This window comes from Anas platyrhynchos, chromosome 3 (genome assembly GCF_047663525.1).
Source record: "Anas platyrhynchos isolate ZD024472 breed Pekin duck chromosome 3, IASCAAS_PekinDuck_T2T, whole genome shotgun sequence".
Taxonomy (NCBI): Eukaryota; Metazoa; Chordata; class Aves; order Anseriformes; family Anatidae; genus Anas; species Anas platyrhynchos.
This window is the reverse complement of record NC_092589.1, coordinates 43,459,805-43,472,077: the sequence shown is the minus strand read 5'-3', so window position 1 is coordinate 43,472,077 and position 12,273 is coordinate 43,459,805. Positions and strand designations below refer to the sequence as shown.

General features: G+C 39.8%; 1 protein-coding gene across 3 annotated transcripts in view; it reads right to left on the bottom strand.

The window, feature by feature from the left end:
* Positions 1–12,273, bottom strand: part of PCNX2 (pecanex 2) — a 153,468-nt gene that overhangs the window by 78,834 nt on the left and 62,361 nt on the right. For all 3 annotated transcript variants that reach the window (XM_038176128.2, XM_038176129.2, XM_038176127.2), the window contains 3 exons: positions 8,195–8,304; positions 5,967–6,063; positions 106–198 (listed from right to left, as the gene is read on the bottom strand). In XM_038176128.2, coding sequence (XP_038032056.2) covers positions 106–198; positions 5,967–6,063; positions 8,195–8,304 — 300 coding nt within the window. The remainder of the gene's footprint in view (positions 1–105; positions 199–5,966; positions 6,064–8,194; positions 8,305–12,273) is intronic.

Sequence of the window (12,273 nt, the reverse complement as noted above, 5' to 3'; positions counted from 1 at the left end):
CCTAATTTCTCTTTCCACAATCTCCATTTCTTCCAGCTAAAGTATCCTGTGGTTTTGCATAAAAGAGATAATACCTTAGAAAAAAAATAAAGGACAGATACATACCCTTAATGATAGAAACACAGTGCTGGCACTGACAGCAAATGACAGAACAGCAGCCGCTGTGCAGACAATGAGATCCGATTTCAAAATTTCTTTCTGTGAAAATTATTTAATACAAAATTAGCAAGCCAATACTATTTCAACTAGGCAAAGTAAGTGACTTGCTTCCCAAGTACTCGCAGTCTGCATTGTGTTAAGGCTAATCTTCACTTCCTGATAAAGTTTTTTCTCCACTCTGCTTTGTGAAATTATTTCTTCGTATGCTATGTTTGTCAAAGTAACTATGTTTAAATTCATCGTGCCTACTTTTAAGATACATTTTAAAATCTGGTTTTAACACTGCAGAAATAAACGTAATACATTTTCATACTGAGTCTGATCCTGTTTAAGGAATATAGTTCTTTCGCATTACAGTCTTTTGGTTCGAAATTCTGGTTCCTTGACCTATTTGCAAGCAATACAATTGCTTCAGTTTTACTTTTTCTTGCATTACTGAAATGACTCATGCTGTTCTATAATGTTGTAATAAATATAATAACTTCTGTTTCTGATGTTCTAAAGTGACATGTCCCATTCTCTGATTTTCTGTATCAGAAGCCAGATTTCAGCAAGACCTTACAGATTTCAGACAAGGCGTTTTCTGGTATCAGCGAATGATAATGCAAGGACAAGTCTGCATTTATATAAAGATCTATAACTACAGTAGGAGTAATTTTGTTTTGAAAGATTAGAAAATATCATGGTCTTTCCAGCCACCCATTTTTCTTGTGATTAAAATGTCATTCTCGGTAAACAAATAAACAAGATAGCTTTTGAGCTCTGTAATCTTCTGAATTGTACTTCAGAGGTCACTCAAACATCTTTCCCAGTAAATGAAAATCTTGTCTGAGATTTATAAGAGGGATGGTTAAGTTCAGTACTCAATACTTGCACTAAGTTATCTTAGTATAACTAAGTAACTATTTGTAGCTCTTGGTTTAAATACTGACTTATATTTTAATTCAAAGGCATCTAGAAACAACACATGGAATACAACACTTTGTTAGAATTTGAAACACATCCAATTTCCTGGTGCTGCAATCTAGGTAGCCTTCATTCATCTCATCAGAGACAAGAAAAAGAAAACATAAAATACTGCTGCGATAGCAAACCTAAGAATAAGGGAGATAAACAAAGAAAGTAGAAGCAGTGAACAGAAGGGTTGTGAATTACAGGGGAAGCTGGCAGCAACCACTATATTTAGGCTGCCTATCACTGTCTGCTTTGAGAAATGCTTGGTAAAAGGTCACCAGCATCAGCACTTCCACTTGCTGCAGCAGGCCTTTGAAATTCAGCAGGACTAAAAAGCCTTCAGGCTCAAAAAGTACTTTTGCTTTGTCCCATGAAACTCCAACCCAGTTTAGCTGAATTCTCAAGCAATAAAACCTGTCCTGTGTCTTTTCTCAGTTTGCTCAGAAAGCCATCCTTGCAAATGAGCAGCGCTCACTCCACTCCTCAGGCTGTGCCCTCTTCAGGCAGTACCGTGCTCAGGAAGGACTAGAGATGGGAGGAAACAGGAGGAGAGTTAGGCTGGACTCCTCCTGAACCCAGCGCTGCTGGCCTTGTCCTTTGCTTGTTGGCCACCATATGCACCAGGAAAAACACATTAGGGACCTTTCAGAGAAGGTCATCTTCAATGAACAAACCTTTGACCCCTTCACATCCCCACAGGCTCTCTACAGTCAGTTTTAGACCTTCTCTCACTAGCAAATAGTGGGGATTTAGTACGTGTAGCAGTACCGAAAAATTGTGGTCAAAACCCCAATAAGAGAATTATCACTAACTCATATAACTGACAGAATTTTGTAACGTTTGCAAAATTTTAAAGCTACTTCACACAAAGCCAATAAAAAGCAGCAGTACTGAGGTTATAAAATTCAGTATCTGAGAAAGTTGAGCAGTGCCAGGTTTATGCAGCACCATACTCCAGCCCTTTTGTGGAGATGTATTATGAAAAGTCTTCATCAAGTATCATTTTTCTGTGCAGCTGAATCCAACTACTCAATAATCTAAAACAAGTTTATAAGAACAAACACATGCCAATCATATTTTCAAGCTCTCCTCCACAAGCAAAAAGGATTACTATTAAAATGACAGCTGAGTTGTTTTCATAACCATGTGACTGAAGAAGCTGCCGTTTTAAGAAATACATCAAACATTAAGAACTTGGCTATAAAATCAGAAGTACTGAAAATAATAGATATTGAGGGCAGGGGGAAAAGGCATCCAAGCTTTCCATTCCACGCTCAGGCCAGCTCACCAAAGAGAGCAAACTGTATTACACAGACTGTACTGCATGGTATTTGCATGGTATTTCCCATCTTTCCCATCTTTGACGTTACAAGTGCTCTTTGTAAGGTTCAATCACTGCTTTTGACACATTGCAACACATACAGGAAAAGGTCTGTGGTTTTAGAGCAAGACTTACTATCCAGGTATTTGAATCCAAATTAGATAGTTGCATTCCAACTTCGGTGATATCTGCAGTGCCTAAGGTTTCATTTATGTCAGGCACATGTGCTTTGCACGTGCACAGAACTGCTTCGAAATGTAAACGTACTGCTCAGCTGCTGACTTGCACAATGGTCCACACAGGAGGCAGGAGCTTGATGTGGCAGACACATTGAAACTTTTTTTTTTTTTATTTTTCCCTCCCCTGTTCTAAAACAAACTGGGCAGGAGGAACTTTGTCTCATATCAAGGCACCATGGCCAGAGCCTGCACCAAACTGCTGACCCTAGGCAGTTGTCTCTCTGCCTAAAGGGGATTCAGAGCTACTTTCCAGGAAAAGGCCCTGGGCATCCACCTACAGGTTGCTGTGGGTGGGTCTGTGGCTTCCACCCTTCTTGCTGAAGGCAAGTCACTGCCTAAAGGCTCTGTGGGAAATGCAAGGAGTGTGACTCTACCAGTAGAGCTGTCAGCCACACAAAGGGAGGCAGATCAGGAAGCAGAGAAGTTTTGGTTCTTGTTTCTAGACTGCTTTTTCAGTAGGTTGCACAATGGTTGTTCTATGTGAATTTGAACAGCTCACTTCACTGTGAGCTGCTTGATGAGCTGACTATAGCACCAACTGTTCAGACTGTCTTGTAAGAATGAGCCTTGTTCAGCTCACCAGAAGAAAAAAAAAAAAAAAAAGCATTTTCAGGAGGGGACTGAAAGTTGTGAAACTCAAAATGAGTGAAAGCATCTTCCTGCAGTCTTCATGGATGGGACACAGGACCCTCTCCTGCACTTGGCATCCCCTGACCTTGCTAGCTGTTGCAAAGCACATGCCTCCCTCTACACAACTCTGTCCTTCATCCTGCATTTAAATCCAACTGTCTAAAGCAGGACTTTGGATTCCATTCCCAACCACGGGCACTTATGAATTGAATGTTGAATCACCCTACAATGCGGTGCTTAAATCCTTTATTGTATTTGATCCAATATAGGAAAGTTAGGCTCTGATCACAGCTAAAATCTCTCCAATGAGAGTCATTACACTGTGTTACCACGTGTTACGGTTTGGGGTGAAAGCAGGTGTTCTTTTTCTTTTTCCCTCCATTTTACACTCAAGGCAACAAAAAAATCCCGACTTAACAACACTGCATTTAATGCCTCAGAGATTTTACATATTATAGCAGGATTTTTTATTATTATTTTTGATTACACTTTTGGAGCTTTGTACAAAGCCTTTCACTGATTATCTAAATGTTTGTATTAAAGGCCAGGAAGGAACCTGGGTTTGAATGTAACACATTAACACCCTCAGGCCACTGGTTAATCTAGCAATCAGCCATGTGGATGCCTATAGAAATTAATTATAATGGTAGGAAGCTCCATTCTCAAAGTTGAATGGTCAATTATCCATCACAGCTGCTTTATAATTCAGGCTTCCAAAGCTGGCAATTCTTCCACAGCTATTCAAGCAAAGGGAAATAGTAAAGGTCATGTAACTAAACATTAGAGATGTTGTATTTATTACTGCTAACATTAATATGAAGCCACTACAGAATACAACAGATTAATTTTCAGTATTAACCTTGTTTGCTTTCAGCTGCTTAACAATGTGAATTGGTTTTGTATGCCTCAGAATTTCTGATTTTAAAGAGCCTCATTTAAATGGCATGTTATGCACACCATACATGTACATATAGACCTGAGCAGGGCTGGCTGTTTTGTGTGGCATTTAAACATCACTGGCACATTTCTACAGCACTGGCAGGAATTATTCTACTTGCAGAGGAGCACTCATATTTTTTATTTTTATTTTAAGTTAAATTTAAATTTGCTTTTAAAGTCACTTGAGTCCTGACAAGCACATGATTGTTATTGCTTAGGCCAGGCAGTAGAGACCGTGGCTTGACTGTGTCCCTCAAACTTGAGGTAGATGCATTTTTTGCTGCTTCAATTCTTCACTACTTGCTATATTACTACTGCACTTTGAGATACAGGAGGAGTCTCCTGGCAGCTGGAGGCAGAGTCTCCTGGCAGATTGAGGAGTCACCATCTTCAGCTCCAGTGGCTGAAGAGCCCCAGTGCAGCTGACCCACATGGTAACTGTGTGAATATAAGACATCAGACCCCTATCCATACTACTGGCACAAAAACAGGTCTGGAGTTAGCAGCATAACTCCATTTTGAAAATACAATCAGGATCTTAGATGTGAATTTGTTCGTTCTTTTGTTGTGTAGTTGTGTTCCTCAATGTATTGAAGCATTGCTCAAGGTTTCCCTCTGCACTGTGAAATGAAACCAACTAAGTGGACAGCTGTATTAACTGCTTCAGTCCCTTGGCAAGAGTCCCTCTGCAGAACAGATGAGACCAGACTCTGTACTGCTCCAAGATGGGTGCTATCAGCAAAAGATACAAGTGGGATATAAATACCAGAGAAAGAGAAGCTTTCCATTGCATCTGCAATACAGTGTCTGTGTACAAGAATGGACTGACAATGACTTGTGGCAAAAGTCTACGCACCAAATATAGCAAAAAAGAAAAAGTTTTTTCCTTTTTTTATTCCTGTTACTACATTCACATTGCAATGTGGCTCAGTTTGCAAGAAGCTGAAGCTCAATAAAGCCAAGGAGGAACAGATATATCACTTAATCTTATGTGGGCCTTATTACAGTAAGCAATTTAACATTGTACTTGGTAGGAAATAATCTAAGCAGCAAAGCAATGAAAAGCAGAAAGTATTGATATAATGGATTAAATTCATGTGCTTAATTTAGGCTATGTAACACCTTAAAAAATGTCCATCAAACACGATACAAGATATACAAGAGAGATGCATCCACATAAAGGGACACCTGGAGGCACCATACTAGTGACCTGTATCCCTTGACACTTTTGACTCTCAGGCTGTGTCTTAAGGTCAAAAAAGGCGGTCTGTCTCTCAGACACTCTGAGCACTCCCTGGTTCTGAAAGCATTCAGGACTTTAGGAATAATTGCCTTTGCTGTAAATGCTCCTAAGCAGGCATTAGGATGTGATCAGGAAGAATCGCTGGCCGACAGCTAAGAACGTGACAGTTCATGACTCTAGGAAATCCCTAATGCCCCTTAACACTTTGAGAAACTTGATGATCTTCCCACATGAACTCTATGAGATCAGCCTCTCCAGGGTACCAGTTCTCCCTTCAGGCTTCTTTGGAGAGAAGGTCTGGAAGTACTTCCCACAGTTTCAATCTGTGGATTTAAAGGAACAGGACAGATATCCTTCCATTTTCTGTTTTTAGTAGTTTAAATATTTAAATTGCTAATTAAGAATATTTAGAAGATTTCTCAATGTGGAAAATGGATGGGAAAGCACTTCACGCAGAAAGTAATGAAAGAAAAGGTCTTACCACTGATTCTCTCATCTTTTCTGGGAGCGGATCTGCTGATGAATCTTCAAACTGTTGACGTAGAAAGTGAGGCACATATTTGCATTGAATAAGGGACCTGTTTAAAAAAAAAAAACACAAACTAGTTAGGATACTTCTGAACATGTCTAACAGACATGAATATTTGCAGTGGGGGGAGCAGGGGAAGGAGCAGAGGAGGTAGAACAGCCTCAATTTTCCTTCCTCATGTATGCAGTAGCTATCTTATCTTTGTATAGCTGGAGATTGATACAAACCAGCTCTACCTTTGATCAGGGTACAGCTTCCTCATCAAAATGTCAAGGAGTCTCAGCAACCAGAGCAGTCCAATCAATGTGCCTGTGTCATTCAGAGGAATGAGCTAAGAGGGTACTGTGGTATTCATGCCCTTTATTAATAATTCAGCTAAGCTGAAACCAATATGAGAGCTCTCTAGACCCACATTAGAAAGGCCAGAGAGGCCATTTCTGTATAAATTGCATATTAATCCCCAGTTCGAGATTTATGTGCTACCTTCTCCATCTTGAAGTTTATGCCACAGGCCATCCTTTAAACACTGTTTCCAATCCCCTTAACTTCCTTTAATTAAGTTTAAGAGCCGTTTAAAAAAATATCTTAAACCTCTTTTCTTTTTTTTTTTTCTTAAGGATTATGCATTTTCATCACGATTGCGTAAAGAACATTTGATGTTGCTGTACACATAAACCTAAACAAGATATTTAACAACCTTTTCAGCTGCTGAGGATTTGATTAAGAATATTACGGAATCAGGAGCTAGATTTAAAAGTTTAAGGAAATACAAGTTTTTACTTTATTAAGGAAGTTAATGAACTGGTGTGTCTTTCCTGGAGAGTGGAGGAGAAAATATACATTTAAATTACTCCAAAATTGAAAGAGCTCACACTCACATGCTGATTTGCAATTTACCTGCATGTATTCTACTCCAAAGCTAAAAAAACTTTCCCAGTACAGCACATAGCTTTACTTTCATACTTTCGTACCTGAGTTCCATCCTGTAATGGCCTATGAACTACACGCTACCTACCTACACAGAACTTGATCCAGGTCTTATTGATGCCAGTGCAAGACACGGTAGGCTTCAGATAAAGACAGTAGATACAAGCAGCTCTTTTTACTTTGTCACACTATGACCTAGTAATATCTAAATTTCACATTCCCTCAGTCTTCTCAATGTTGAGGAAAGAATTTCTCAGCTCTTCAGTGAGATTTACTGGGTAGCCCATTTCTGTTAGTATCTCACTTCTGCCCTCTCCTGCATTACGTAATTGTGTGGGCAACCAGCCTGACTTACCACATGCCTACTGCAATCTTCATATACTTGAAGACTACATATACATGAGCCTCACCTCATGACATATACAGCACACCTCACAGAACTGAGAGGAGGGAGCCTCTGGATTTCCTCATAAACTCTCTGCACTATGCCAGGATAAGACCAAGCTGCCTATGAAGCAGAATCCTAGATGACATGGTGATAATGGCAGCATGAAATCTGCTTGCTTGCTTAACCCCACAGCCATACACGTAGATGCCCAGCTGTCTGCACACAACCACAGCCCCATGACAGTCACATAACACAACTCCCACACAGGAAAGAAGTTACAGGTCTGGAAGCCTCTCTCACATCATATCAACTGTCAGATCACAATGTTGGGACTTCTTTGGATCTCCCTTGTTCCCAGCATCCACTCTCAATACACACAAACTCTCTTCTGCTACCTTTAGCGGAGTATATTGGAGAAGAAAAGGGAGGGGTTGATCTTGGAGAGGCACTGTCTACTGATGCTCACCCTAAGCCATCTTCCCCACAAATCAGAAGACCTTTCTCCTTGCCAAGGTGCCACCTAATAAATGTTCTGCAATTCCAGAAGTCTGCAAGTCCCCTCAACTAAATCACTATCTTCCAATATGGCAAGCATGTAATTTCCCAGAGGGTAAAATCTGCCCTAAAGAATTTGGAAGAGCTGTGTAAAGAGCACCAGCCTTACTGCTGATCTGACTGCAGCACTTCATTTACTTAACAGGACTGACATGAACCATGCAGGCAGACGTGCTGAGGAATTTCTACCTCACCACAGTAATTTTGGAAGACAATCCCCACAGTTCTGAAATCCAGATATGACTCTGAGCAAACCACATTTTTTGTGCTGTAAAGGGAAATCAATAAATAACAATTGCAGGCAACTTACATCAGTACAGATGGGTCACTGCTTTGTCTGCTGAGGTGATAAGAAAGTGCAACTAGCAGACCACAGAAAGCAGAAAACAGTGCTGGAATGTGCTGTGCATCCCAGGGTTCCTGAACAGGGGGACAGAAAGCAGAGCATTTACAAGTTAGGAATACAGTACTATTTTTTATTTATTTATTTATTTTTTAAGTAGGCCATGGTGTGCATGTAACGTTAAATGCACATCACCTAAGTCTATATGCCATCTACCGAGGTTTGACAATCCTTTATCTTTTCAAAGTTTATCATTGTGAAAAAGACAGCAATATTACAGACACGCTTTGTGATTATGCTACTGTAATTCCTCTATTATCAGCAATTAGCTAAGAAAGCACATGAAAAGCACGTTTTCTTTTCTCTTTAATGAAACTCTAGAGGCAACTTTTCATTAAAATGAGATGCGAGTGAAATCATTTCCACTGTATTTGTCTAAACTCTCAATTGATTCTGTGATTTACTTGACCTGTGGCCAGACTGTTTGCAACAAATGTCCATTCCACCTAACTGGGGTATAGTCCTGGCGACTCACTCCTAAATCTTTCTGCTGCTTTATATGGTCCATCTAGGCCCTGCGTGTTTAGCCACTGTCCCTGAGCAGGGGGGAAAGAGACAATTTACACACTCACTAGCATACTCTTAGCATAATCAAGATGAGAAATTACCTCTGGGTGACTTAGGCAGCTAAAATTTGCTAGAGATAATAAAAGGAGGAATAGGAAGCTTAATGAATACTTATCATGACCAGCCTCATCTGTGGCATCCTCAGCTACAAATTAATCTTAAACACTTGTGAGTACTGGCTGCAAAAGGACAGAAATTTTGGCTGTGAAGGACACAGAAACTTGGTGGATCAGATCCATAGCCATTTCACTCACTAGGCTTGTTCCGTGCTTCTACACAACTTCCACCTGATCAAGTTAAACTTTGCCATCCAATTCTATTCTTTGGTTGTTCCCAGGTACTGAGTCAAATACATTTTGGTTTAGCTTTTCCTATGCTCAGTCTCAGGTCAGAAATTCATATTCTTCAAGACACTGCAGAAAAGTAGTTGAAGCCAAGATGTTCACAAGTGGCTAGATTGGAGCCTATCCCAATATCCACTGCGCTACCAGGGCAGCATAACCACATAGTGTGTGACTGCCCCTTTGCCCTGCAACTTCTTACAAAAGCAAAACATAATAAAGAGCCTGTCCATATATCTGGTGTTGAAATGTATCATTTTGAGAAACCATTCCAAGCTCTTTCTACTGTAAAACCCTACACGGCTGATTCCCATAGTAATGGCTCAGGAGCTCTTTACTTCCCAATTTTCTCTATACTATGAGCAGCCTCTGTGTTTGGCTAGCCTGGGCTCCACTTCCAAAGCACCTCTCCCTCGTCTCCTGAAAACTCAGCTGTCAGGGAGCTAGGAAAGTAGACAGGACAAGCATCAATATTTGCTGCCTAGGGAGCAGGATTTTCCAGAACAAGGCTACACAACGTTTAACAAAAGCTGAGAATGCACAAAGGTGTCATTTCTCCAGCATCAGTGATGCACCCCACTCCATTTTGTCATTTTCCTCCCCCTCTAATGACGCCTGGTAGAGCTTTAAATTAAAAAGATGAAAAAAACAATATAGTCAATAATTGGACAATGATTCTTCTCAGTGGGAAAACAGGAATGACAGATTTTAGTCTCAGAAACTGGTATTATCTGTCAACCCAGACATGAATCTGACTGCCTACTCTACCTCATTTGGTTGAGGTGACATGTAGTGCTTTCACATAGAGTTTTGACTTTGATGCAGACACTCACGTAGTCATTTCTAAAACAACTCAAATGGTCTTACAGGGTTAAGGATGAAAGTGGTGAGTTAAAACAGATACAGTGTTCGGGGGTGGTGTTCCACTTCAACCACAGAATTGCCTAATCCCCAAACAATCCACTAAAAAAGAAGATAAAGGTGGCTTTGAACTTACAAGCCTTTTACCACTTGTAGAGGTAGGGAGGAAAGTGTATTTTTAAAAATAAGTGGCGATAGTAGCTTTCTGTCCTACATGATTTATCCTTTTTGCTTCTTCCTTCCCTTAAAAAAAAAAATGCATGTAGCAAACCTTTATCTTTGAAAAGTATGCTAAAATAAATCACGTGTCCTACTCCAGAGACAGAGTGCTCTGAACACAGCAGAACCCTTGTAGTAAGTAGAATTCTTGGTGTTTTTTTTTGTGGTTGCATGGTTTCTGTATGTGTGGGTTTTTTTTATTCACACACACACCCTTTTCTTTTTCCTTTTTTTTTTTTCTCTTTGAAACAGAATAGTCCTCTAAACTCAAAGACTTTATAGATTGCTTGAGCATTAGCATCATTCAGAAATGCTAATTCAAGGAAGAAATGGTGAAGGTGTTTTGCATTGTGACTTTTTTTTTTTTTACTATAAAGAACAACTGAAACTCGTCTCCACAAAGCTCATAGACCTAATTTCCCGCTCTTTCATCATTTCATCCTTACTCAACCGATCTTCTGTTCTTCTCTTTACTTCTACTCCTCAGCTGCATCATGGATCTATGCTATTGCTTATATTATGTAAAATGCAGGACAGCTGTTGTCAGCCATTCCACATGTGTATGTTAAATAGCAAATATTTTCTAAGTTCAGAAATAAGATGATAGCATTTCTTGCTATCTGAATGAAACTGTAAAAGGGAATAAAACCCCGCACCCAAAGTTTTAAGGAAATGATAACCCTGTAGAGAAAAGTCCACGGTAACTGTAAGATAGCTATGTATGTTACCATGGATACTCTGTTTCCATTGAACACTAATGACCAGGAATCATTAATTATTCACAGTCCTCACATTAAACTTGCTAGAAACATGTTCTTGAGAGAAATGCCCACCAGCCTTATCTTCCCATCATCCAAAGAAAACAAAACTTTGCTTCCCCATAAGACCTCCAAAGCCTTGAAAAGTGATGAACCACCAGAACACAGACAGCACTCCCCATTTTGATTGAGGTCTCTTTCTTTGCACTCTGATATGCTACAGCCATCCATATGGATGTGCATGCAAGTGTACATGTCACCTTACTCAACAGGCTCTCAGTCTGTGACTGGAATTCCTGGGCTAGAGTGTGAGATGGGCAATGACTTTGGACAGGAGGCATGAATGCTCACGTTTCATGTCATGGTGAGTTTATCCTAAACAAGAATCGCAGTTTTCTACATTCCTATGCAGTGACATACTTCTAAAAAAGTAACCTCAGGCCACGTTAGATTCTGCAGACAAAATACACTTTTTCCTATTATGTCTGGACAAGAAGCTCCTATTATACACACAGAGATCTAAGAGCATAACTACTGAGGTTACAACTGAAGAGCAAGTCTGACTACAGCTGCAAACATCACTCAGTGAAATACGTGATATCTGACAACTCTCCAAAATTAACATTCCTAATAGTTGTTGCTTGAACCTCAGGGGTCTCTAAATTGGAAAGTACATAAAATTGATGAGCCTTGTCTTGAAAACCTCCAATGGTGCTGGAAGCATTTTATCAAATAGAAATAAAGCTGTCTAATAATCCTATACTTCTATTTTTGGTCACTTACGCATGCGGGAATTCTGTGTATACACATGGGCCCATTCAGTGCTGTTTAGAAATGTTTTGGACAGTCTTAGCAGACAGAGGGAGATGTATGCTTGTAATACTTTCCCATTATAAAACCATAAGACACATATTTCAAAATTATTAGTACACAGACAGAGCCTTTGTTGTTGAAAATAGGAATCAAGAAGCATTGTTATTCTGATTAATGAGTTTAAAACTCATTAAGCAAGGAAACAAACTACATCAACTGTAAAATGTGAATGGCTTAAAATACTCTCAGGATTTTTAGTAACTGCCCGTTGAAGTGATAAATAAATTACCAGAGAATACTTTCTTCAGATTTAAGGTAATGAAGAAGGCGGAAGAGAAGGACTGACTAATTCCAGAAAGATTTGAGGATGTGCTCCTCTGCCTCAAAGCAATACGCTGACACACTGGGTGCTAAAGACAGGTATAAA